Genomic DNA, 25,223 nt, shown 5'->3' with positions numbered 1-25,223 from the left:
GCTGCTTCAGTAATGTTTGGTTGGGTTATGAGGGGCTGTAAGCTGGTGGGAGAGAGTGTAAACAAAAGTATGATGGGAAGTGGGGGAGGGGTTGCTCTGTGTCGATGCCACAACTCAGAAATTAATTTCTTATGAACTCCTGCTGCTCTGCAGAAACTATGTCCTAGAAAATGACAATTAATTTTAGCTAATTATAATTAAAAGAGCATTGGGAACACTTTAAAAATAGATCAAAAGATTGGATTGGGATTTTAGGAGTAGAGAAAGAAAATGATTACATTTAGTAAATTGAAATTAGCACTTCTTAATATTTAGTCGGTTAAATCTGGCAGTAGGATATAGTAGATTTTCAATAGTCCCTTTCATTTGGTGTCAAACTGGTGAGAGGAATCCTCCACCTAGGAACCAAAGTTGAAAGAGTTTCTTGACCTCAGGTCAGAGATATAAGAGGCCTTGAAGAAACACACGTGTGGGGGAGGGGCAATTCACTACTATTGTTTTGAAGAAAAAATGGTAGCAGCGCGGCGAGCTCTGAACAAACGTGCAGCTGTGTTTCAAAAGATTACTAAGACGTTGAAAAAGTCCAGAGATGGCGTCCCGACCGTTGAGAAAAAGGGCAGCATTGTTTGTACGATGGAGCTGTTCTACTTCCCACAATGCTTAGAGTGTGGGAGGGCTGCGGGAGGATCTAACTTTGATCTGCAGAGTTTCTCACTTAAGCAGAAGACGTTTTGATTGGAAAGACAAACGTCGCACACTCACAACTGCAAAATCTCTTTTTTTTTTTTTTTTTTTTTGCACCATGAATCCACGATCCAAGTTCCAAGCAAGTTCGTCTCTGACACCAGATCAGGTCTGAGACTCTGTATTCAACAACTGAATCAAACAGGTGAACACACTCCCAAATAGTTGCCACAACAGGAAGTAGATGATGCAGAGACTTTTCTGATCAGGTGGATTTTGGAAAGACAGGAGAAAGATTAAAAAAAAAACTCCACTGGATCGTCTGCCATAAAACAAACTGGAAACTTCAAATCATAACATGTTCAAGGACAAATGTAGCAGCCGCTTATGTAGTAAATCCTACCCTCAATGTGTCATCTGAGTAGAAAAGTAAGAGTTCAGAGAATCTTCGATCCTAGGGGATCCTATGAGAAAAAATGAACATCTTCAACAATAATAAACAAAATTTTCATGAGTTCTTCCACTAGATTGGATCTGGATTAGAACATATGAATGAGATTTATAATACCCAGTGACTCATGAAAGTAGAAATAGATTTATTATTATTATCATGTAAAATTTACAAAAAAAAAATTATGTAAGGGATAATGCCCAATGAAGTGTGAATTATCAGAAGTTACTGCACGCCATGAAAGCCTGATCCGTCTGATAACTTCACTTTAGAGGGCATTATCCTGCTTATGCCACGATCACTTCCAAAATAACCAAATATTCAGCTGATTTTTAGTACTTAATTCTTGCTTTTTCACAAATGATATGTGGTGCGGCGTGTCGTCATGGTGACATGACAACACGGCCCTGAGCCGGCACCGACCTCGACTGGAGTGGCAAAGGAAAGCGATATACATGCTGATTGTCACAGTAGGTTAAAGAAAGCATCAGTTCAGAGAGAAAGTCCACCTCTTACCTCTTGTTTTTGTCAAGACGATGATGCAAAAGAAGCCGTGATATAGAACATTTTGGCTATTTGACCAGAACCTCTTTTTTAGATGATAATCACAGTGGATTATGAATTTTAATCCACACCCAGCAGAAAATAAGAATCCAGTATTCACCCAGAGCATGGTATAAAAGAATAAAAACACCAGAATTACCAAATATAAAGGTAATCTGTGCCAAATTTGGTATATTGTTCTTTTTGAAATCTTGACTGAAACGTCATTTTTTCCTTTCTGAATATTTCTTGGAATATTCCAAACCAATCATCCAAAATTAGTTGAACCTGGGTGAACCATCTTGTTTTTCATAAGCTACCAGGAATAACTGCAATCTTTTTTCTCAGTCTTACATTTCATAAGTGGTATGAAGGGCAGATATTAAGCCTTAAAGATAAAAATCTGATTCTGCTGGTTTTATCAAAGTTTTATCAAAGTGTCAGAAGAAATTTTCACAATTTTTTGTCTTTATTTTTTTGTCCAAGATTTAAAACCCCTGGATTTTTTCCCCCCGTTTCCTCTGACTGGAATGCAAATCCAGCATCTGTCATGATCTACGAGCTTAAAGAGGAGCAGCAACAATCCTGGATCTGACTTTATTCCGTCTGGATGAACATTCCTGATATATTAGAAGCTTAAAAGTCCTGTTTACTGGACTGTAGTGTGTGATGCTTCAACACAATGTGTTATTCCAGGGTTTTGAGTGTGCATCACTTTTATGGAAACAATCTTGTCTGAGATTGGCTAAAAGCTTTTAAGTGTCGCGTCCCACAAACTATATCTTCCGATTTCATTCCAAATGTCAGAGGATCTTAAATTGCTTTAATTGGAGTTTGAATATCTGACCAGTGTCCCAAACGCTGCTCAGAATAACTTTATTTATCCACCTGGAGTTCAACTCAGTTCCACGCCTCAACAAGCCGTTCAAACAATTAAAACTATCCGTGCAACAAATTACAAAACACTTTATTTATGCAACGGCATACAAATTAGCAGGATCGTGGAAAGCAGGGGTGAATCAAATCCGATCTGAAACCCACTCAGGCATTAATGAGTCTGAAAGATGCAGGCGGAAAACCTGACGTGGCCTTTAACAGAAGAGTGCTGCATGTGCAGCCTGATGGGGAATAAACATGTCGGTTGTGTTGTGTGTGTGTGTGGGTGGGGGGGTCTGGGGTGTCGATCTTGTGTCATCGTTCATCTGCTGCTTTGGGCTTAAAAACACTAATAATTTTCACTTTTACCCAGTGAATATTACATAAACTCATGATTAAACTTTGATTTTCTGAAAATTCTGAGCCTAATTTTGAGAATTATCTGAAGAATTGAGCCAAAAAGATGAACCTGAGTGGTTAAAGTCCCTCTCCGATCCTCTTTTGAGTTCATTTAAAAGCCTTACCAGTGTCTACTAATTATGATTATGCAGTCTTTACCCCAAATCCAAAGGTGTGTTGTTTTATAGGCATAGTTTCTGCAGAAAAGTAGGAGTTAATTAGAAATTTTACAGTATTTTACAGTATTTCCTGTAAAATTTTCATATAAAATTTGCAAATACTCGGCTAACATGTAGCGTGTTTTTTTATGTTACTAACAAGGTTGGTAGTAACCGTAGTCACAGTAACGTTTGATTTGGCGGTATCGGTCTTTTTTTTTAAGTGTTTGAACAAGTTTTGGATTTACAGATATTGTAAATATGCTAATACGGCTAACATCATGTAGCAGTGAGGGACTGTTTTTTTTTTCTTTGTGTTACTTCTTTTGCATTACTCGCAAGGCTTAGCGTTAATAGTCACATTTGTGTCATCAGTTTGTTTTTTCACGTGTTGCAAACAAGGTTGATAGTTACAGGTGCTGTGAATATGGTAATGCGGCTAACGTTTCTAACGTAGCTAGCTTACAAACAAATTCTATAGTTATTGTGAACATAGTTAATAAAGTCTGACTTACAGACTCATCTCTGACTGTATTGCCCCCCCAATGTGTCTTTTGTAAAATATAAGTTTGAAAATTGACCATTCATTGACGCTGCCCTCTATAGCACAAATAATATGTCCTCTATTATTCATAAAAATGGCTCAATAACAAATTAAAAAGTGTCTCTAAAATGAGCTTTGGTCAGTCCGAAGTGTCTTCTGAACACTATCCTTCAGCAGAAAGTGTTTTGTTGCAGAACTCTTGTTGTTTCTTTTTTTGACAGGAAGCTGATATTTGTCAGAGTGCACAGAGAGGAGTGTTTGCATTGATTTTCAGCACAACAAGCTTCAACTTTAGGATGTCCCAGACTCCCAGATATATAGTCTGCAAAGTGTTTCTCAATAAGTTTTTCTCATTTCACCCTTGTAAAGATTTTATATCTTCAATCTCAGAGTTCTCTGCTCCCCAACATTACAGTCGTTTAGCTTTAAAGTCTGCGCTGAAAACTGCACTTGGCAGCAGGAAGTCGAGTTAATACACGCAAGCATAATATGCCGTACCATTACAACCAATCCGGCCGGTCATCACAGAGTGGTAGCATCACTTCTAAGATGTTTGTGAGTCAACGGCGTGCCCCTCGGCCTCCAGAACGGGGGTGAATCTGAGTTTGCCAACCTTTCATTTCTGCAGCAAATCAATCGGCCTTTGCAGAAGTCAGCATTTGAACGAAGCTCACAAGGTAACTGATTATTGAATCGTGACATGCTGTAGTGAGGCGGAGGGGTTCGCTGAGGTGGCTGATGGGAAAACAAGTCAAGCTCAGCTCTTTCTTTTGCTGAACTTTGTCACTTTTTCGTTGCATCGATTGGAGTCCACAGTTTGCTTGAAGATCCGCGTTAAGAACCGGTTTATTATTTGAGACTCTGGTTAGCATGATCTACTTTGTCCTCTAATCTCATCCTGATTTTCTCTTTGTAATGCTCTTAGGCAGCCCCCACTCCCCTGCTAAGAAAGCCTCTCCCTGACCCGAGAAATGAATCTTAGTTGCATCTCCTTTGTGGCATCTGTCAGACTGCAAGACCTTCCGGCAGGATCTCTATTGAGCTTGGAGCTTCTCTGAAGCTGAGTCCTTTCAGGGCGTCCAGTGAAGCCGATCGAGGCGGGACGGTGGCAGGAAACAGCTAATTGTCACGAAAGTTGATACCTTCCCCGGTCTCGACAAAAGAAGAGGGTAATAGGGCGGAGGTTTTATTGTGTGTGTGTTTGTGACCCAAAAGTGGACGGGCCTGATCAAAGGACAGGAGCGAGTCTTGAACGCGGTGGAGATAGCGAAGCGCGGAGACAAACACCTCAGGCAGCAGAGACGCGCCGCGCTCCTCAGTGACAGCCCGCCGTTTGGTAGACTCTGTTTATCGCTTGATCAGCTGCCTCTCCTGACAGCTCCCCTGAGTTCTGAGCTCAGCCATGTGAGCCGCGCTGAAGCTGCTGCCACGTCCCACCACCACCCACAACACCTCTGTCTGCTTTTGTATTCCAAATGCCGAAAGAGTCCCGTCCCTCCGCATCAGCCGGATCCCACCTGTTCTGACCTGCCGGGATTCCCTGTCCTCGTGATTTTGTTTGGGCTTTGATGGATGGCAGTTAAAATACAGCAGCGTCAAAAACTTTTGGTATTTGTTTCAACCTCCTCATAAATATTTCTGGGCTTATTGATGCCAGGGAGTGTATTTTTCTTAGCTGGTTGAATTGTCTCTTATCTACCAGCTCAGTGACCTTATGGATGAGTGTCCACCCTGAGACTGGAATGGTGTGAGTTCAAATCCACGGCCAAGTCATACCAATAACCCTAAAAGACTACACATTCTCACTCCCAACTCGTCATGCATGAAAACGTCACTTGGGTGTCACCAACTTGTCATGTTTTGATGTACTGGCCCATTAAAGTAGGGGTCCCCTGGCACCGGTGCGTGAATCGGTACCGGTCCAAGGGCCACTGGGTACCAGGTCACAGACGTCCCCAACCCTTGGGACGTGGACCAGTACTGGTTCCGTATCAGGGGTGTGCCAAAATATCGACATTGCGATATAGTGCGACATCCTGCAATTGATTTTTGGCTTTTCACCAAGTACTGATCTTTTATTTTAGTTTGAAGAGGCTGTAAGACATTATATTCGTCATTCTTTGGTGAGATGTTCCTTTGGAGGCAGATAGGGGGCGCGAGTTTCAAGACTGGCTGTCACGAACACCAATGTGTCTGGTAGCCACTTGAATTATTTCATTTTTGTTGTTGTTTACATCAATTTTGCACTAAGTAGTGGCACTGCTGTACATGTTTACTATTGTTAATCCTGAATTTACAGATAATTCCAATTCAATTGGTGTCAATGATTGTCAAAGACTTAGTATTACTGATTTCAACAATGCGACACAAAAGTGTCTATTATTTGCTGCACATATTAAGACACACGTTGTTTATTATTATTGTGTTCAAGCTAAAATATAAATGGAGTTATATTTTCCCCAAAAAATATGTGTTCTTTTTAGAGGCGATTTTTACCAATCATCGCAGTATCGCGAAATCATGGATATCGTGAGCCATCTATCGCATCGCATCGTGAGGTACCCAGTGATTCCCACCCCGATGACTCATGCATTCTTGCTTCTCTTTCTCAGCCTGAACGGTTCCCTGCCCAGCAACGTGGAGATCAAGAACAACACCCTGTTCTTCAAGGGCCCTGTGACCTACGACCTGGCCGGCACATACGTTTGCGACGCCACCAACGCCATCGGGACTCGCACTGGCATCGTGGACGTCAACATCACAGGTAGGTTGGATGAGTTTTTGCATTCCTGCTCTCTCTCAGCATGGCTTCGTCTATGAGTGTTCCTCGGAGTGGTGTTTGTTTCTGGCGTGCGGCGGTGATGGCGACCTCCCAGCCTGCCCTGTGGCTCGTGGGAGCAGCTGAACATGTCTGTTTGGGGGTTTTAGGTGGAAGAGCGGTGCTGATTACAGGATTGTTGCGTTAACCCTCCTCAAACATCCTGTGCTTCTTTTGCTTTTAAGCTCCTTGCTGTCTCTTTTGTTTGTTTTTTTAAGGGAGAACAGAACAAAACTGACTCAGTTCCCTCTCTAAGTGCACAGACTCAGTGGTTTCTCTGCAGTTTGATCCAAATGAAGTCAGATTTTGGAGTCAAACTTTCAGAATGGGGAGATTCTCCCGTAGGTGGGAGCAGCTGTGTTCGGTAGAGGACTGTTACAGTTTTGGCCTGTCTGAACTGCCAAAAGTTTACGCTCCTCTTTATTCTTTTGCTTCTGGGGAGTTCCAACGTGCTGGGTTTGGCATGTCGGGACGCCAACAGCTGTTTCTTACAGTATCATTTGTTCGTGTTTCCTCTCTTTCATTATTTGTCATTACAAAGCAGCTTTGAAGGATGTGATGTCATCACCTGTATTGTGAAGGGCTGTGCTGTCAAAGACGGCGGGTTAGCAGTGTCACAAAAGGAAAAAAAAAGAAGGAACACCTCTTGCGAACAGGAATGCGAGGAAGTAATAATGTGTCAGGGAACGGCTGTGTGCAGACTTGTATTGAGTGAGCGCGCTCCAAGGAGACGCACAGTTAGACGTGAAGAAGGACTGTACGCCAAAACAGAGGCACCAAAGTCATTTTCTGTTTCTGCTTTTTCATTGATTGCTCGAATTAACAAACCACAACGCTGGCGTCCCAGTCGTCTTTCTGTTTATTCTCATCATTTGGTCGCATGATTTTATTGCGTGAGCGAGGTGAACAATGCATTAAATCACATTTCCTCATGTTTTCTCTCTTCTGTAGCTGTTTAACCCTTTAGCTCCAGTGTTGACGTTTTTTGAATTACCGTAACTCTTCAGCCATTTATGCCATTATTGTCATTCCGACGGTATCTGAGCAGGAGAAAAGCCCCATTGGGCCAATATGCAAAAATGTATAATAGTAGTAGAGTTTTAAGATAATTAAAATAATTCCAATGGGTTCTGAAATCTAAAAAAACAGTAAATTAGTTGGCTTTTCCCATTGAATGTAAACCTGCTGAATCTGAATTAGAGAAAACCAGATTTGCACCTAAATAAATGCAACACATAGTTGTAACGTTTTTCCACAATTACTGTAAGTCAGTAACTTTTAAAGCAGAGAAACGCACCAATATGCAACACTTTACTGTAGTAAATTATTCACGCAACTGATATAAACCAAAGTCGTTATACACCAATATGCAAGAGTTTACTATAGTAAATTATTCACGCAATTAACAGAGACCAATTTTTTCCTGATGTAAAAAAAAAAAACAATTTGCACCAATATGCAACACTTTACTGTAGTAATAACGTATGCAACCCTGAAGCAGAATCAGTGCTGTATTAAAGCGTTGCATATCGGTGTAAAGCTGCTTTTCTCGGGTTCATAATCAGCTGGAATGATGTTATTTCATAAATGCTCAAAGAGTTACAATAGTTCGTAATGCATGAGTTATTTTCTGCCGCCAGCTAGGTCGACAAGTGTCAAAGGTTTTCTTGTTTTTTTGGGAAAGCGACTCAGACACGAGTGTGTTTAAAAGAGGTAGCAATGCTTTTGTCCCGGCCTGTTGGTTTTGTTTTCTCTGCTAATCCTCTTCAGTCGACAGGTGTGAAAGCTCACCTGAAACACGACATGGAAGAAAACAAGAGAACTATCACCAGTGTGAAAACAAAGGTTTTTGGTTGACTTGCAAGTGAACCCTGATGCGATTCAGCAACAGTATGGAAACAGGGAGACTTTCATTGAACTAGAGAGAACTAGTGATCCGAGTAATTCGCATTATAAGTGAAGAAAAACAAAAGTCCAAACAGGCAGTACTTGCTTTTGTGTGACTGTTTCAGATCACTCATTGTGAAAGCAAAGCAGACCAAGTTAAGTCACTTTGAGCAGTTATGTTTGATAGTTTAAGAGCCACTTTTTTTCCCCCTCCTGTAAGGGCTGCGCTCTTGGTATTTTTCAGTCGAGCCAAAACATGTCCTGAATTCTGAACGTGCCATAGTCATCTTTTTAGAATCTCTGTAGTAATAAGATGGCTGGATACGAGCTGCAAATGTTATTCTATTCTCTTACATGGCACAGGTCCTGAATTTCTGTTAGGGTTACATTCCCCGCAGGGCCATGCCTGGCAACGTGCCTCAAAAGAATGTTCCCATAGTAACAGTGACAAGTCGAAGAGGAAGCAGGCAGCCTCTCCTCTGAAGGAGCAGTTCAGAGTCTGGGCTCAGACCTGGCCCGTTTGGATGCAGGTCTGCTGTGTTTTTGAGCATAACTACAGTTCGTGGGGCAGAGCAGTGAAACATGGATGTGTTTATGGGATAATTACGCCCCTGCCTGGGCTGCTCATGTGCATTAACGCTCACTTGGCCTCTCTGTCATTTGCATGAACTTTAATCAGTGTGCGGTCGAGTTGGCTTTTCTTTTGTTGACAAGAACAACAAATGTTGTCAGTGAACACAGTGGGTCGCAGACTTGGCTTCAGCTGAGCATAATGGAGGTTTCAGAGTGATGTTTCACTCACTACTAAAAGCTTCTTTGTTACATCTTAAACGTTTTGGATTAGTCCATAAAAGACTTTTCCAAAGCTGCGGCGCAGGATCTTAGTTGTTCTACTTCAGTATTTTCTGCAGAAAAGAAAAGCGACTTGCACAATTTAGATATATTTCATGCGTTTTTGAAAATCGAACCAATTTAAGGTGAAGTAGATGAAGTGCTTTACCATGATGATTACACATGCAAGCATTTTTGGAAGAAGTTTAGAAAAACCAAGAGTGGATCAAAGGTTTTAAGACTGAAATAAGTTCATCTGGAATAGGAAGAGAACGTAAAGTCACAACATCCATTTTTTTGTTGTCTTTCTAGCATCCTCTCTATATATATTCCAAAAGCTGTGGTGGGAGCTTTATAAAATTGGTTTTCATGGCAGAGGCGCTGCTGAAGACTGTACCTGTGCATTAGTTGTGCATTGTGGGTTCTGTAGATACAAAGGTAGACTTGTATAGTGGAGGAAGCTTCATAGTATGGGACTTTTTCTGGATGTGATGGCATCTGTTTGTGGAAGAGTTGTGGTAAAGCCGGTTTACTGTGTATTGCCTCATTTCCATTGAGCGGACTGGTCCTCTCCTGGCCCCTTTTAGTATGGTCCGGGCAATTCAAGCTAGCGTTTCCATTGTGTTGGACCATCAAAGCGCATGCGGGGTGTAGACCCATGACTAGCTGTATGTCATCATTGGTGTGACTACAGTAAATGTGAATGGCAACAATGGAGGTCTTTTATTCAGTTTCTTTTTCCATATTTGGGTTATGACATTTTGTATACAGTGTCCCCCCAATAATAAATGTTTTACACGGCATGATCAGAAGTGTTCTTGTTCAGTACGGATCGGTAACAAACATTCAGAGCGTAAGTGAGACAGGGGGTCTCCGAATTTGTGGATTCGGCGTGTCTCCGGTCTCTAACGAAAAAGAATAACGGGGAGGGGTTAATATTCCTTGCAGGAGACGAAGAATCCATCCGAAAAGAGGACAAAACTTTTGGCTGTGATATTTAGTCGGGAAAAGTTTTGGTCGGACACTTGCTGTTGTCGTAATACCTTTCCGCCAATCAATGGATTTCATCCTGTGATGACAGTAGTCCCCCCCTAACTGGTCCGTTCCATTTCTATGGACCTACAACCAACGGGAGACCAAAAAATGGAATGATCTGGTCCGGGCTAATGGGTCCATTTTATAATAGAAACGCTCAAAGAACCGGTCCAGTCTGGTCTGGATCGTTCATTGGAAACGAGTCATATGAGAACTGGACTGAGTGACCTCGCTCCCTTCACCTTCCAAACAGGAAGTACCCACTTTTTCCAAGAAGCTAAAATCCCATTGAGAAATAAACAGGTTTTACTGAGTCATTGGATTTCCTGTAATGCTCATTTTTATCCATGATATTTGTCTAGTTATAGTTAGATATCTACTGGACAATCAGATGGATCAATAAATGTTAAACCTTTAATTGCAGACCTTCAAGTAGTGGGGGTGTGGACTTCCAACATCCTCACTCCTGATTGGAGATCGTGGTTTCCACAGAAAAATGACTCAGACTTTGACATTGACGTGGACACTGGCTTCTGGCTCCAACATGGCGGCATCCATATTGCCCAAAAAAATAGCCACTGAAGTGACTTCAATTCAGAAATTCCCCAATTTCTATGGTCGGTTGGTTCAGTTCTCATATACAGTCAATGATTGTGCTCAGCAAGGTTTGTTAAGAAAAAGTTGGTTAAATTTGGTGAGGAGGACATAGAGCTTAAGGAAAAAGTTTGAGATAACTCAAACAGGAAACTTGCTCTAACCTCTATAAAGTTTTACAGTCAAACTAGATGCCATAGCTAACCGTGTAATTACCACCATGGCAATAACTCCATAAACGTTTGACTAATTTTAGGGTATTTTTTTTTCTTTTGCACTTTGCGTAAACTGTCACAGAAGTTTCAAAAATAGCATCCGAGCTTCCTCATACCGTTCTCCGGTTTACCCCGATGGATAACTGTCACTGGTTTCGCAGGAGCTCCTTTTGTTTCTGAAGTTAATATCTAGATTGACATTCTAATATGCAGGACACCTGTCAGGGCTTGCCTCTCGTGTCAGGAATATGAAACGTCCTTGACAACTTGTTTGTGTCGCGGCGAAACCTATTTCCTCTGCCTGTGATGCAACACTTAAAGGGAAGCATATTTTAATCAAGCTCCTGAGTTTTTCGCCGGCAGATTTGAGGGAGCCGCATATCTGTCACCTCGGCAAATAGAGGGGGCCATGGAGCACCTTGTTCCAATTAGTTTGGGGACAGTGTTTGCTATTTAGATGGCAACGACTGGCGCGGACCACGGCGGGCGAGAGCGGCCTTCTTCAAGGACGCGTGTTCTGCAGATATGGCGTCACTTGTCAGAATCTAATGAACCACTCTCCGGTTTTAATCAATCCTCGTGCGCAGAGGAGGTCTGCGGGAAAACAGACGAGGGGTAGAGGATTCTGAGCCAAAGGAGCTTCATCTTCTTAGCAAATACCTTACTCATTTACATCCAGCCGAGAATTGTCCAAGAGAGAAATGACAAGTCGTCAAATCTGATTAATCGGCTAATTACTAGCAGGCATCAGAGGCCATGTTAAAAAGTAGAGATAATTGAGACAGAAAACAATAGGGTTTTTTTATACGCTTTTAAGTGTCTTCTGGCTCAATCAGTGAGTCCTGCGGTGGAGGAGGCTGCAGGAAGAGGGCTGCATCAAGTGGTTTAACCTCAAAGATCCTTCCCAACTTAAGAGAGCCAAATGAGTCTTTCATTATCAGCTTCCCACCACCACACTCTGCTTTTTTTTGTCTTTGAAACAAATCAACACCACCATCTTAAATTTCTTCCACAATGCAACAAGATGATGGTTTGTCAGGACGGCCTTGCAATTATGTCATTAACGCCCCTGAGAAAGGAGATGTGCGGTTTTATTCTTGGCAGGGAACAGCCAAGTGACATGTGGGAACATTTCCTCCAGTCAAGCAGTGCAGGATATGTTTGTTTACGCACATGAACCCCCGACCTCTTCTTTTTGAAAAAGGGGTGGGGGGCCATTGAATTGGGTGAGGGTCGGCGAACCTTTTGGGTTTGCTGCGTAGCTTTCATATGTCAGTGCAGCAGCTTTGCCTCTCGGGTTAAACCATTGACTGTATATGAGAACTGGAATGAGTGAGTGTGACATCACCCATAGAAAATGGCTCACTTCGGGCTTTAAAAAAAAACTAGCTTATTTGCTCCACATATTATCGTGATACTGTCCGCACAGAATTGCAAGCCACCGTCAAACTCATGTCATATATCAGGTGCACTGAAGTTTAAGGGACATTTAGCGAGACAAAAGTTTCAGAGATAAGTCTGTAAGTCAGACTTAACAAACTCCGTTAGATCTTGTTTGTAACGCTACATGTTAGCTATATTAAAAGTGTTAGCGTACTCACAGCATTTGTAGCTTTCAACCTTGTTTGCAGCAAGTATAAAAAACAGATTGAAATCGATAAAACAAATGTTACCGTGACCATGCTAACTGCTACATGTTACGCACATTTGTAAATTCACGATTTCTGTAACTCCCAAGAATATTAATGAATGAAAAAGATAGATACCATTAAAGAAAAGTTACTGCGACTACACTAACTATCCACCTTGGGAGTGGCACTTAAAAAAAATAAAATGGACTGCCTGACATCTCGACATGTTACCAACGTTAGAAGCATTAGCGGCATTAGCGAATTCACAAGTCCTGTAACTCCCAACCTTGTTTGCAACTCGTAAAAAATCTGAAAGATACCACAATAAAAGTTACTGTTAACTACTATTGAGCCACAGTTGACTATTCTAACTCCAACCTTCTTAATGACGCGTAAAAAAAAAGCCACAGTCAAACACCGCTACATGTTGGCCGTGTTAGCGAATTTACAAAATCTGTAAATACCAAACTTGTGTGCAACACTTGAAAAACACAGACCGATACCGGTATAACAAAAGTTACTATGAATACACTAACTTGTTAGTAATGTAACAAACTTCTCTACATCCTAACTCCAACCTTCTTAGTAACATGGTAAAAAAAAGACTGTCCGAACTTCTGTACATTACCCACCTTAGAAGTGTTACAAGCGTTAGCCGCATTAGCAAATGTATTACTCCCAACTTTGTTTGCAACACGTTAAAAAAATCAGATACCACTAAGCAAAAGTTACTGTGACTTTGCAAACTACCAACCTAGTTAGTAACACGTAAAAAAAACAACAAAAAAAAACCCACTTCCAAACTTCTACATGTTACCCACATTAGAAGCGTTAGCCGCATTAGCAAATTTGTTACTCCTAACCTTGTTTGCAACACGGGAAAAAAAATCGAACAGATACCACTAAGCAAAAGTTACAGTGACCATAAGTCATGGGATTTTGGCTTCTTGGAGCCAGCAGATACTTCCTGTTCTGAGCTTGATGGGGGTGGGGCCACTCAGTCCAGTTCTCACATGCAGTTAATGGGTTAAACTTGGTGCACGGAGGGGGGTGTTCACTGAAGAAGACGCTCAGGCTACCAGCGCCAGCATCTGTTCACGCCTGCCTGAATAAGCAATATCTTGCTCCCATGTGAGACAATCAAGTTAAGAGGGAGGGGGTGGAATCACATGGGTAGAAAACGCTGCAGAGGAAATCTAGATAAACACGTGACCAGCAGAGTTTGATCCTTCAAAAATTTAGGAGAAAGTGGATTCCAGAAACGGCATCTGGAAGCGGCTCAGAGGTGGAAGAGAGGGCACGAGTCTGCTCGCATGGATTTATGTAGCTGACTGCGTTCGCTCCTCCTCTATCATTCAAACGCCGCAGCTCAGGAAACAGTGGAAGCTTGCCACTTGGATGGCAGGGAAGCAGGTAAATCAAGGCAGCAAAGCCAGCAGCGATAAATCACCGAGCACAGTCAGTCAGTCTGAGCTGGCATCACATGTAAAGCTCACCATTAAAACCTTCAACAACTCCATTTTATTGATTTATGACAAAACAATCATCCGTTGCTTAATCAAGAATTTCTTTTTTTTTTTTTTTTTAACNTGGTTTTTACAAGACCTGCCATGCTTTAAAATTGTTTTTCACCTTCAAAAAAAAAGATAACCCGACGCATTAAAGATCTGTCTGGTTTAAAGATTGCTGCAATGCTTTTTAGAGGAAGTACAATTTGATCTCGGTAAATTTAAACCTCACCTTGAGAGCCCGGGGATGAAGGATCCCAAAAAAAAGAAAAAAATGGCCTCCTCACTGAGACACTCTCAATCAGAGCTGTCCAAACAACGCAGGAGTCGTTTATTAAAGGTCCCCTGGAGGACTTTATGTTTTTACACAGCCCTCTGTGTATTTTAGTCTACTTCTTAGAGTTTATTAAACTGCATTTTCTGGACAGTTTGGCCTGAACTATGGCTTTAGCTGCACATTTATACTTTCAGCTCACCGTCGTCAGAGTTGCACTCACGCGGCGCGGACAGGAGGCGGGATGTGTAGGGAAACAATGTCCTACTTCCCGGGATTGATGAATTTTTAATGCCCACATCCCTGCGTCTTGTATCAAATATTGGGGACGAAACCGAAATACAAGAAGTTTTCCGAGCTGCTCTCTCCGATGTTCACCCGAGCGCTCGTTATGATCAGTTTCCGGACTCGATGGGGAGCTGAAGCAGGAAAATCTGCTCCGTCTGAGTGGTTGAGATGAAAATGCGTCTTCAGGTTTTGAAAGGAGGACCTGTGAGAGAAGAGTTTTTAAGAAGCTCACAAAGTGACAAAAAAGTTAACTTCTTTTGGCTTGCTACTTACCTGTAGGTCATTTTGTTGACATTTAGTCCAAAAAAAGTTGGCCAACTAAAGAGTTTCCATGTGTCGCCTTGATTTGATCAACACCCCTCCGTCACCGTGTTTCTTGAACCGCACTCATCGCTCCCTGTAATAAAACTTGCAAGACTGCGGCAAGAACATCCTTGAATAAAACAAGCAACGCACCATATATTACTGACACCTAACAGCGGCGCTGCTCCGCGCAGCCATTTGTCTCCGGCTTCCTCCTGACAGGGATGAGAGACATCATGATGTCAGCTTTGCAGAGGCTCCCTCTGCAATGTGAAATTTGTTTGTCTTGGCCTGTCATCTGTCTCAATCTGCGCGCGATCGTACGGCGCCGGCGCCTTCTCACATGGCTGCCTGCATTATTCATAGACCCAAAGGCCACGCGTGTATATATCTTGTACGGTATTACGCTCTCACGGAGAAACTTCGACAGGTGGAGGAGCTGAGGCTCGGTCTCCAGCTCCGCCTCACCCTTGAACTTCCTGCAGTGACATCCACACGAACCTGCGAGCTTTCCCCGCCCCCGCGTCCTCTCCGCAGGTGGGCTTTAGGAGGCGAGGTTGTTCCCATTCTGCCGACATCACACCTCATTATCCAAATGCGACATTAGCGTGGCGCGCGGCCTTGCCGGCGCAGCGGAGGCCGCACCATAAAGCCGAGAAGACGCTCGCTTAGCATAAAATGGAGGACGGGGGTGCTCCGTTTTTCTGCAGCTGAAGAAGAAAAAGAAGACACAGCCTGACTGGAGTCTTGAAATGCTAATTTGACCAGAGGAGGGCATGTGAGAGCAGAGCAGGGGAGACCTCAGCGATTTATCTTAACATTTGTTTCTGCATGGCTTGCTGTTTCTGCTCTCTGGAGGATGTGCAGAGGGGAGAAGGATGTGGCAGACAGGAGGAGCACGGGGATTGGCTTAGCCCCCTTCGGCCCAGCTCACCTCCTCCTCCTCTTCCTCATCCTCCTCGCTGTCCGCTCGCATAGCGTCGGATCTGTCACGCCTCCCTGAGAGCCTGATGAAGTAGGTCAGACACTGTCCCAGGGTCTGACCACTGGCTCCGGAGCCACCGCTGCTGCTGCTGCTGCCGCTGATTCTGTGTGGTGATTCACTCACTGCACTCAGACACCAGAACTAACAACAACAACAAAAAAACGAACATCTGATGGTAAACAAACTGCCCAGCCTCTCCTGGATTAACACGTCCTAACATGCAGATTTGCCAGCTTCCCGCCTGCTGACCTGATAACAGCCTTTCCACTTAGCTCCGCAGCCTCACGCAGGCTTGAAACAAATGTTACTCTAAAGGCGAACACAGTTTTTAAAGGATTATTCCCGTTAAGATCATGCTGTAAATAATCACAGGTCATTAGAAAAGCGTTTGACATTATAATTACAGCCCCTGTGGAATAAAGCGGCCAGAAAAACAGCCAAAAATCTCTAAAAGGCTCTCAGATTTCATGAGTGACACCTAAGAGAAACAGAAGTCACATAATAACTTAAGAATATTTGCAATTAAAAAAACAATGTAGAAGGAAAAGTTTTGAAGTGTTAGATTTAAGTGGAGGCTTTTAATAAATGCGAAACGCGCCACCACACCATTTCGTCAACAGAGCCGCCATCTTGGAAAGGGCAATATTGAAGGAATATGTGTCACTCCTTCATATTCTTACTATATCTGGTCTTTGTGTCATTTCGTCATTGTAGTGCGACAACTAGAAAAGCAACAACAACGGAGGTCATCCAGCAGCTCGTCTTTTTCTTGCTTTACTTTTTGTACGTCGTGTATAACAGAAATTTAATGTTGTTTGAAAGAAGATTGCGAGCGGCTAAGAAAAATACCGCCGTAAAGAGGATTAGCGCCATGTTGGTGCTTTCAAACTTCGTCATCACTTTGATCACCAATCAATGGGTGGCAACAGCGGCTCCGCCCGAACCGTCCCTTTCTTTTTTTCTATGGACCTACAACAGATGGAGGTACGGGTCAGAACTGTTTAGTGGTCCCTTTAACAATGGAAACACCCAAAATACTGGATCGTACCGGACTGTACCGGACCGGACTGCTCAGTGGAAACGAGGCTTAAGTGACGGTTTGGAGATGGACTCCTCACGCAATTCAACAGAGATGTACTGTTTCTTTAACTGCTTAACCTGATTCTGATGCAGACAAAAACAGCTCTTCCTTTTGGCTTAGGGTTAGGGTCAGCCAATATAACCCATATGCAACACTGTACGCTGGTAATGTGTTGCATATGGGTGCAAAGCCAACAGTAAAGTGTTGTAACTATGTAGCGTTTTACGTTCGTAAAGTGCAAAAGTATCATTAAGGAGCAATTAAAATAAGCCACTTTACTCTGGGACAGATTAAGCTGATTGATTGCCTAATCACCTAACTATTGTAAAGTGTTTCAATTCAGTGCTGCTTTTCTCCGCTTTAGAATCTACTGGAATTACATTTATTGCGTCAATGGTTGTAGAGAAACTGTAGCCAAATGTTGAAGTCCCCTTAGTTGCCACACATCAAGATGTGTGAAATTGGTTCTCTACATTTGACCCATCCCGTGGGGGAGCGGTGAGCTGCAGACACAGCCGCGCTCGGGAACCCCCCATCCCGACCCCTTGATGTTGAGTGTCAAACAGGGAGACACTGGATGCCATTTTAAGTCTTTGGTATGACTTGGCCAGGATTTGAACTTGTGACCTTCCAGTCTCGAGGTGGATACTCTACCCACAGGCCCACTGAGCTGGTCAAAATAGAATGTCAACATTGGGGCTAAAGCTCCGGTGTTAAAGAATTATGTCATGTTTTGATCTAGAAAAATGACACATAAAGTTGCATTTTGTTTATTCCTTTAGCAATATGGTAAACCTGTTAACAAATCTTAAAAAAAAAGCTCAAAGCGACCAATGACATATCTATGTTTACATCTGTACCAGACAGCATTATAAAAGAAGCTTTTAATACACAACAATGGCATAAAGGAGTGATCAATAGTTCTAAAGCCTAGAAAAGAGTCTTGTTTTCTTGCCGTTCTCATTTTAGTTTAGTCATTGCATATCCTCTTCTTGTATGACTTTTGTTTCTGTATAGAGAAGCGGTCGGTCCACTGAGCCATACGGATGTAGCAGCAATAGACAAAATATCCAGTGTTTTCGATGGTTGGCGACATTTCTGTTTGCATTGAATCGGCGCTCTTATCGGGGGAGCAGAGGCGTGGGAGAGAAGGGCCGAAAAAACCCTTTCTGCTCCTCATAAGTGTATCTAGATGAGGTCCAAATGTTATGCGGAGGAATTTTCACTTGGATGTCTGTAGTCTTTTGTGCGTGGTTATGTTGGGTGTCCGTTTGGTTTTCTCTGTGTGTTTATGTCTGATGGTTCTTGGTGGGGGGTGGAGGTATTGTGCATGGTTGGGTTTGTTGTGTGGGAGTGGGGGGTCCTTCCTCTCCCTTCGCTTTTCCGTCCTCGTCGCCCTGACATCATCTTTCCTGAAAACCAAAACAAAGTGCACCTGCACCAACACCATTCCTCCCGCCTAAGCACTGACGTACTCCCTTCCATCTGTCTGTCCACCCAGACTTCCCATCAGACCATGGGATCTTGCAGCCTGGATCAGGGGTTACCAAACAGGGTAATCTAAACGGTAGGGTGTCGCCCTGTCGGCCGTGGCAGCAAGACTGCATTCCTGTTTTCGTCACACAACCAGGTGAAACTACAACGCCAAAAAGCAAACTTTTTTTATCTTAAATGTCTGCAACCTTCTCTAACTTCCTACTTAACACGGTTTTAGATCCTAAAGGTTTCAATTTTTGACAGCCTGGAGCTACAATAAAAACTATTCTTAGTATAACCCAACCTCCATCAAAATATTACACAATCAGTCCTTTTCTTGTACTGTTTTGATTTGATTTCAAGGTTGTAATTCAAACCTGGATTTAATCCACACAGATCTACAGAAAGACTTTATTCCCTTAAATTGAGTAGCCAATGAAGAAGCCTCTTTGATTCTAACTTACTGTTGGGGAAAATACCTAATATTGATAAAGTTATTTTTTTATAACTTTAATTTATTACTATACAAGTTTGAACAAATTCCATAACTGAAACATTTTTTATTTAAAAATCTGTTTTCTCTTCTTAAATTCCACATCATTTCCAACACTTTCTTCCAAGGACTGTCATGTATGTTACATTTCCATGTTGTGACGCAATATAATCAGCTGTGACTGCAAGAAGAAACCTGATTTAGACTTAGACCATTTAAAATTTAATCTTTTAAGGGAAAATGTGATTTCACACACCTTTCAAATGTGTTTGACAATGACAGCAAAAAAACTGTGAAGTGACAATAGAAAGAAAAATGGTTGGATTCAATTTTTAATGAAGCTTTAATTAAAAATACCGCATAGGTTGACTAAGTTACCCTAATTTTTGCATTTTAGATTATAAAGAGCAAAGTCAATGAATGGTCTGTTTTTGAACTTACATCATGCATATGTTAACTGTACTACAACTGCAGACAAAGAGTCAGAGATAAGACCATCAAACAGTTAGACTTTATAACTGCGTTCACAGTCACTCTAAAACGTATTTGTAACACGCTACACGTTAGCCGCATTAGAAGCTTTAGCCACGTTAGCGTGTTCACAGCTACATTTGCCATGTTACCAATTTCAAAATAATGCCCAAACTTGTTTGCAACTTGTAAAAAAAAAATGGCCGATACCACTAAAACAAGTGTTACTGTGACTACGCTAACTCCTAACCTTGTTAGTAGCACGTAAAAGAAAGACTACAGCTACGTCCGAATTCGCCCCCTACTCACTATATGCAATATATAGCGTGTTCTCCATTTTCTAGTGCTGTCCAAATCTACTATTCCAAAATTGAGTGCACTAGAAATTTCCCAGAAGTCTTTGCGAAAACTAGCGTGCATCGATGCTCACTACATTAGCAAATATAGACCACAATGCACAGCGGTTGAACAACTTTTGCAAAAAAAACGTGCTTAAATGTAATTTTTTAACAAACCCTCAATATTTTCATCATCAGAACACAGTGGAGTCACAAATAGACGTCGGGAAATGTTTGTATTGATTCCATTTTCACTTTGTAAATCGGTGACGTCATACCCAGCTTTTAACAAGGCGAAAGTAAAGTAGTTAGCATCGTGTCCGAATTGCTTTTAAAATGCAGGGCACTATATAGTTTTTTTAGGAGTTAGGGATTAGGGTGGTAAATCGGACACAGCCACGATCATATGAACAAACGTCACTGTGACTGCGCTAACTCCCAACCTTGTTGGTAACATGCAGGAAAAAACACGGTACGATACCGCTACATTAGCCACGTTAGTGATTTCAAAATAATGCCCAAACTTGTTTGCAATGTGTTTAAAACGTTACGATACCGCTAAAATAATCGCTACTGTGACTACACTAATTCCCAATCTTGTTAGCATCATGTAAAAATGACAGCCCAATACCACTACAATAGCTGTGTTAGTATATTTACAAAACTTGTCTGCAACTCGTAAAAAAAATAGACATATTTTGGCAGAGCGCCATGTATTTTTCAAAATCGCTTCGACATCAGTAAGGACAACCAGAATTATTACAGATAAGGCACTCCAGATAAAAAGGCGCAAAAATTAAGGCTAAAATATGTAAGATGTTTTTTTGCACAGCTCCCAAATAAAACCAGTCTGATTAAAATGTTTAATAATTAAAAAAAAGTCCCAAATTATACAATAACCTAAGCAATTTTGGGTCCTACCACTACTATGAAGCGCCTTAAATGTGTTGTTCAGCAGAAATTGCAGACCTTTCGGTATCAGTTAGTATGACTTTCTGCTCCTGCGCGTTAACATGCGTGCAGAAGAGACACCTTAAGGTGTTTTTGTGCCTTATCTCCTGCTGCACATCCCCATGCGTCTTAACCATTCACGTTTGAAAGGGAATGGAATTTGAATGACTAGTCTGAAGGTTTTAGTGTCTTGAGTGGCATTTACCGGCACATGAGGTGGAGCTTACGCCTCTGTAGGAATGATGATAGCAACAGGGGAAAATATATAAAAAATCGGGGGGGAAAGTGAAACAAAGTGAAGAAGGGAGTAGGGGGAGATTTGCCTCGACTTTCTAGGCAGCCCGTTTAATTCCTGTCAGTGAAGAGCTTTTATTCATTGTGGCAGAATTACATTTCCATGACTTCACAAGCTCTAGCAAATTCAGACAGGGCGGTAATGAGGATCTCTGGAATCACTGAATTAATGTGTCTCCTCCAATTGTCCCCATCCTCATTCTCTCTTTCTTTATTTGCTGTTGTCAACTCTGCAAAAGATCTTCTTTTTCCCCAACTACCTCAAGTAGGCCTCTTTTCCCCCCTTTTCATCTCCTGTTGTCTGCTGCTTGTTCCTCAATTAGTCTGGTTAGTTTGCCGCTGCGCCCTTTGCATCCTCTGTCAAAGCCTGGTTCAAGTGCTTGTGCTAATTCCCAGGAATGCTGGTGTTTCCCTGTCAGGATTCGTGTACGGACGCGTCAAGGCAGCAGCATTCCCCCCGCCGCTCAAGACGTGCCTTCATGCTACTTTCTTGTTTCTGTTTTCAAAAGCCACAAAATCCCTTCCACCCCAGGACATCTTTTTCGGATTCGCCTGCCGAACATTCGTCTCTCAGGAAAGAACAACCCATGCAGTTCGGAAAGAAACAGATTTCACTCAAAATGTTTGAACAAAGTAAATCACGCACTCCATCATGTCGGAGTGTTCAGACAGATTAATCCAAAACACGACGGTCTGCTTAAAACAGCTTTCCTTTTTACCACCTCTAACTTGTGCGAATCTATCATCCTTTGGGATTAAATTATGGCCTTTCACGGCACGTCCCACCTTCTATTAATCTCTGTGGAACATTTTTGACGCTGCGAGTCGTAGTTTGCTCCACTATCTGCATACGTCCACAGCAGTGCTAATAGCCTTTTGTTTTTTGGAGCATTATCGTGGCTGCTGTTGTGTTGCAGAGGTCTTCTTTATCAGTGTGTTGGCAGGTGTGAAGGTGTGCGGAGCAATTCCCTCCTCCGTACTGTCAAACACCTTTTTTTTCCAAATTCTTAAGTCGTTGTTTCCGTAATTCGATTACTGCGTTCCTCTTCCTCGTATGGTCATAAATTGCAGAGGCGACACTTTTGGTTATCTCGGCTTGCGAGGCCAGCGGTGGGACCTTGTGCGGGGATAAGAACAGAGTAGAATCGGCGAGATAACACACTGAGAACAGGCAGCCCACTTTGCCAAAAACATCTTTTTTTGAGTTGGAGAAATAAAAGCGATGTTCCTCCGAGGGGATGGGATGAACTTCCCTCTCTGCTTTTAAAGTACCCCACCTATTACAGGTCTGCTACCATCTGGGGGAAGAAACCTTAAAAGCCCCAGCTGGAGAAAGCCATTTGTTGCTCTGAAGAAGTATCAAAGCTTCCTCTCTGGTGGGACCACCACTAAACACTGAAGTGTTTACAGTGGCTTTCATGTGTGGAGTTTGTGAGGACATTGGATCATCTCATTTTTTGGGTGTCAAAAGCAGCGTCACTCGATCCCTTTCAGAGGTGGAGATGAACTTTAACTGCATCTATTCTGTATTTTTAAAGCCTCTTTTAAGTAGAAGTTACTCTAGTTCTACAGATGCAGAGTAAAAGTCAGCCCAATTAAGATTCCAATCATCGTCTATTCCAGTGTAAAAACAGATTCCCGGGCTGGGGAAGGCTAGAAGGAGCGGATTAAAGGAAAGCGTTTTCCCTTTTTTCTCTTTCAATCATGTGGATTTGCGGCCTTCTGTGGATGCGGTGGGAGGATGTGTTCGCTAGCCCGGGTGACCTGGCTCTGCTCTCCCATTGATGTGTGTAATGAAGGCCTGTGTCTGAATAATCCCATTAGGTGGTCAGATTAAAACCTGAGCTGATATTTGAGACTGTGCCCGGGCACCGCTTTAGAAATTGGACGGCTTGCCGGAGAAGGAGCAGCGGCAGAGGGGGAGCGAATGTGTTTGGGAGGTCTCTCCATTGGACTGATGGAGTGCCATTGTCATTGCAGTGAAGCAGGAGGCTTCGGTAGCTTCTTAACTGCACCCACTACAGTCCCTTCATGCCAGAGTTACACTCAAATCATTGTGTTGGATAAAGAGTGCTTCATTTTGAGGGTTATTGATCTTATTTCTGCACTATAAGACGCGCTTAAAAGCCTTCATTTTTTTCAGAAAGGGGAGAGCGCCTTATAAGCTGGAACGCTTATATATAGAATATTTCTCCCTGAGTTTACTGATGATGAAGCAGTTTAGAATGTCAGTCGGTTTTTATAACAAAATGCGAGGTTTGGGTGTTTTGTAGCCGCTAACGTTTAGCAGTGTCGGACTCTGTTTTCATTAAGTGTTGGGAGTTAGCGTGGTCATAGTAACGCTTGTTTTAACGTTATCCGTTTGTTTTTCTTAAGTGTTGCAAACACGGTCAGGTGTTCCGTAAATATGCTAGCAAAGCTAACGTTTAGCAGTGTCGAGCTCTGTTTTTATTATACGTTACTACAAAGGTTGGGAGCTAGCATATCCACAGTAACGTTTGTTTCCACGGAGTTGGTCTGTTTTTTATACGTTCTCCAAACAAGGTTGGGCGTTTTGTAAATATGCTAACATGGCTAACGTGTAGCTGTGTCGGTCTGTGCTTTTAGTATGTGTTCCTAACAAGGTCGGAAGTTAACAGTATCGCTTGTTTTAGGTGTTTTTTAGAAATGTTGGGTGTTATTCTAAATACGCTAACCCAGCTAGCGGTGTAGGACCGTAGTGTTTTATGATCAAGATTTAGAGTTAAAAGTTTTGTGAATAAGCTAGCGCAGCTAATGCTACTAACGTGTAGCATGTTCCAACTAAGTTCTACTAACGCTAACAAACTTATCTTTGACTGTTTTGTCCTGATTAATGTGGCTTATTGTTCAGTGTGCCTTTATTTACGACATAAGTTTGAGTTTCACCGACTCTCCATCCATGTTGCCCCATTGTCCGGAAAATACAGAAAAACAAAATTTTTCACCAATCGTCTGCTTAAGATTATTTTAATTTTCGTTCCAGGTAAACAGAGATTTTTTAGGAATACTCAGATTACGTAATGGTTTCATGGAGAAATATCTTGTAGTCTTTATGGTTGTGGAGTTTTCCATCACAAAATTGGCCTTCTGTCTGTCTTGTTACCGCGGTTTATCAATTCCAGATGAACATATGGAGCGTGCTGCGATCTATTGGAATGACATTAGGACGTCTTGTAGTTGGCTGGATTGATGCAAAGAAGCAGAAGATCTGAAAACAAGGCAGAAGCTGTTAATTGTCCAAATCCTTTCCTGTTCCGTTGCAAACCTTACAAGTCTCCAGTTTGTCCTGCATGAACAGAAGCTTCTACCCCCCCCAAACACACACACACATTGTTTTCTGCTCCTTCTTCATGCCTCCCCCGCATCATTTGTGTGGAGGATGCTCTTCCCCCTTTTCTTCACAGGAGAAATTAAACACACCTTTTCTCTCGCAGGTTTACCCGAACAACGTGCCTCTGAGGCTTTGATCATATTTCAGATGAAAGTCTGCGTTCTGTCTCTGCGCATGAGGCAGCTTTGCACGCTGCTAAGCGATTGCACGCATGTACAGTCAGAGGCGCTACCTTGCATGCTCAAGTTGCTCGGCGTTCTCTAAAACGGGGAGACGGATGTGACGGCTCGGGTTAGCTACAGAGGTGGTAGAGATACGGATGCAGCTTTGGATGAGAGCGGTTCTGGAGGCTGCTGCAGCCGGCCAATAGTATCTCAGTTGTGTGTGATACTGATCGCTATTTTATGCTTTTTTTTTCTTTTATAATGACATATATTTGGGATTTGGAGCGTGTCGTGCAGCTCTGCCGCCTGAACGGAGTTGTTCGACTCCTCTCTCCTTGCATTGTGTATTTACTCCCTATTTTCTTGGCTGGTGTGATCACTGCTGTTTTCACGTTACGACTACGCTGTTGATGAAATGTCTGGTTGTTCTGTTTAACGCTGAACTTTCATGAAATTATCACTTTGAATTTTGAGTGCAGAAGCCAGAAAAGCTCTTGTGCTGTTTTTTTTCTTGTCTAACTGCTCCTTTCACCTTAACCAAAGAGGGCAAATGTTTCTTTGGTGCATGCGGATAAACTT

At 42.4% G+C, this 25,223-nt stretch overlaps 1 protein-coding gene across 7 annotated transcripts in view; it reads left to right on the top strand.

Moving 5' to 3' along the window:
* nectin1b (nectin cell adhesion molecule 1b) overlaps positions 1-25,223 on the top strand; it is a 258,757-nt gene that overhangs the window by 90,855 nt on the left and 142,679 nt on the right. For 4 of the 7 annotated variants that reach the window (XM_036214902.1, XM_036214904.1, XM_036214905.1 and 1 more), the window contains exon 5: positions 6,268-6,419. In XM_036214902.1, the coding sequence (XP_036070795.1) occupies positions 6,268-6,419 (152 nt within the window). Of the gene's footprint in view, positions 1-6,267; positions 6,420-18,606; positions 18,736-25,223 lie in introns of all 7 variants that reach the window. The other 3 variants (XM_024276589.2, XM_036214901.1, XM_036214900.1) reach the window with 1 other exon arrangement.

Source organism: Oryzias melastigma, linkage group LG13 (genome assembly GCF_002922805.2).
Source record: "Oryzias melastigma strain HK-1 linkage group LG13, ASM292280v2, whole genome shotgun sequence".
NCBI lineage: Eukaryota > Metazoa > Chordata > Actinopteri > Beloniformes > Adrianichthyidae > Oryzias > Oryzias melastigma.
Note: the sequence above shows the minus strand (reverse complement) of the source record. Positions and strands in the feature narration are given on the sequence as shown.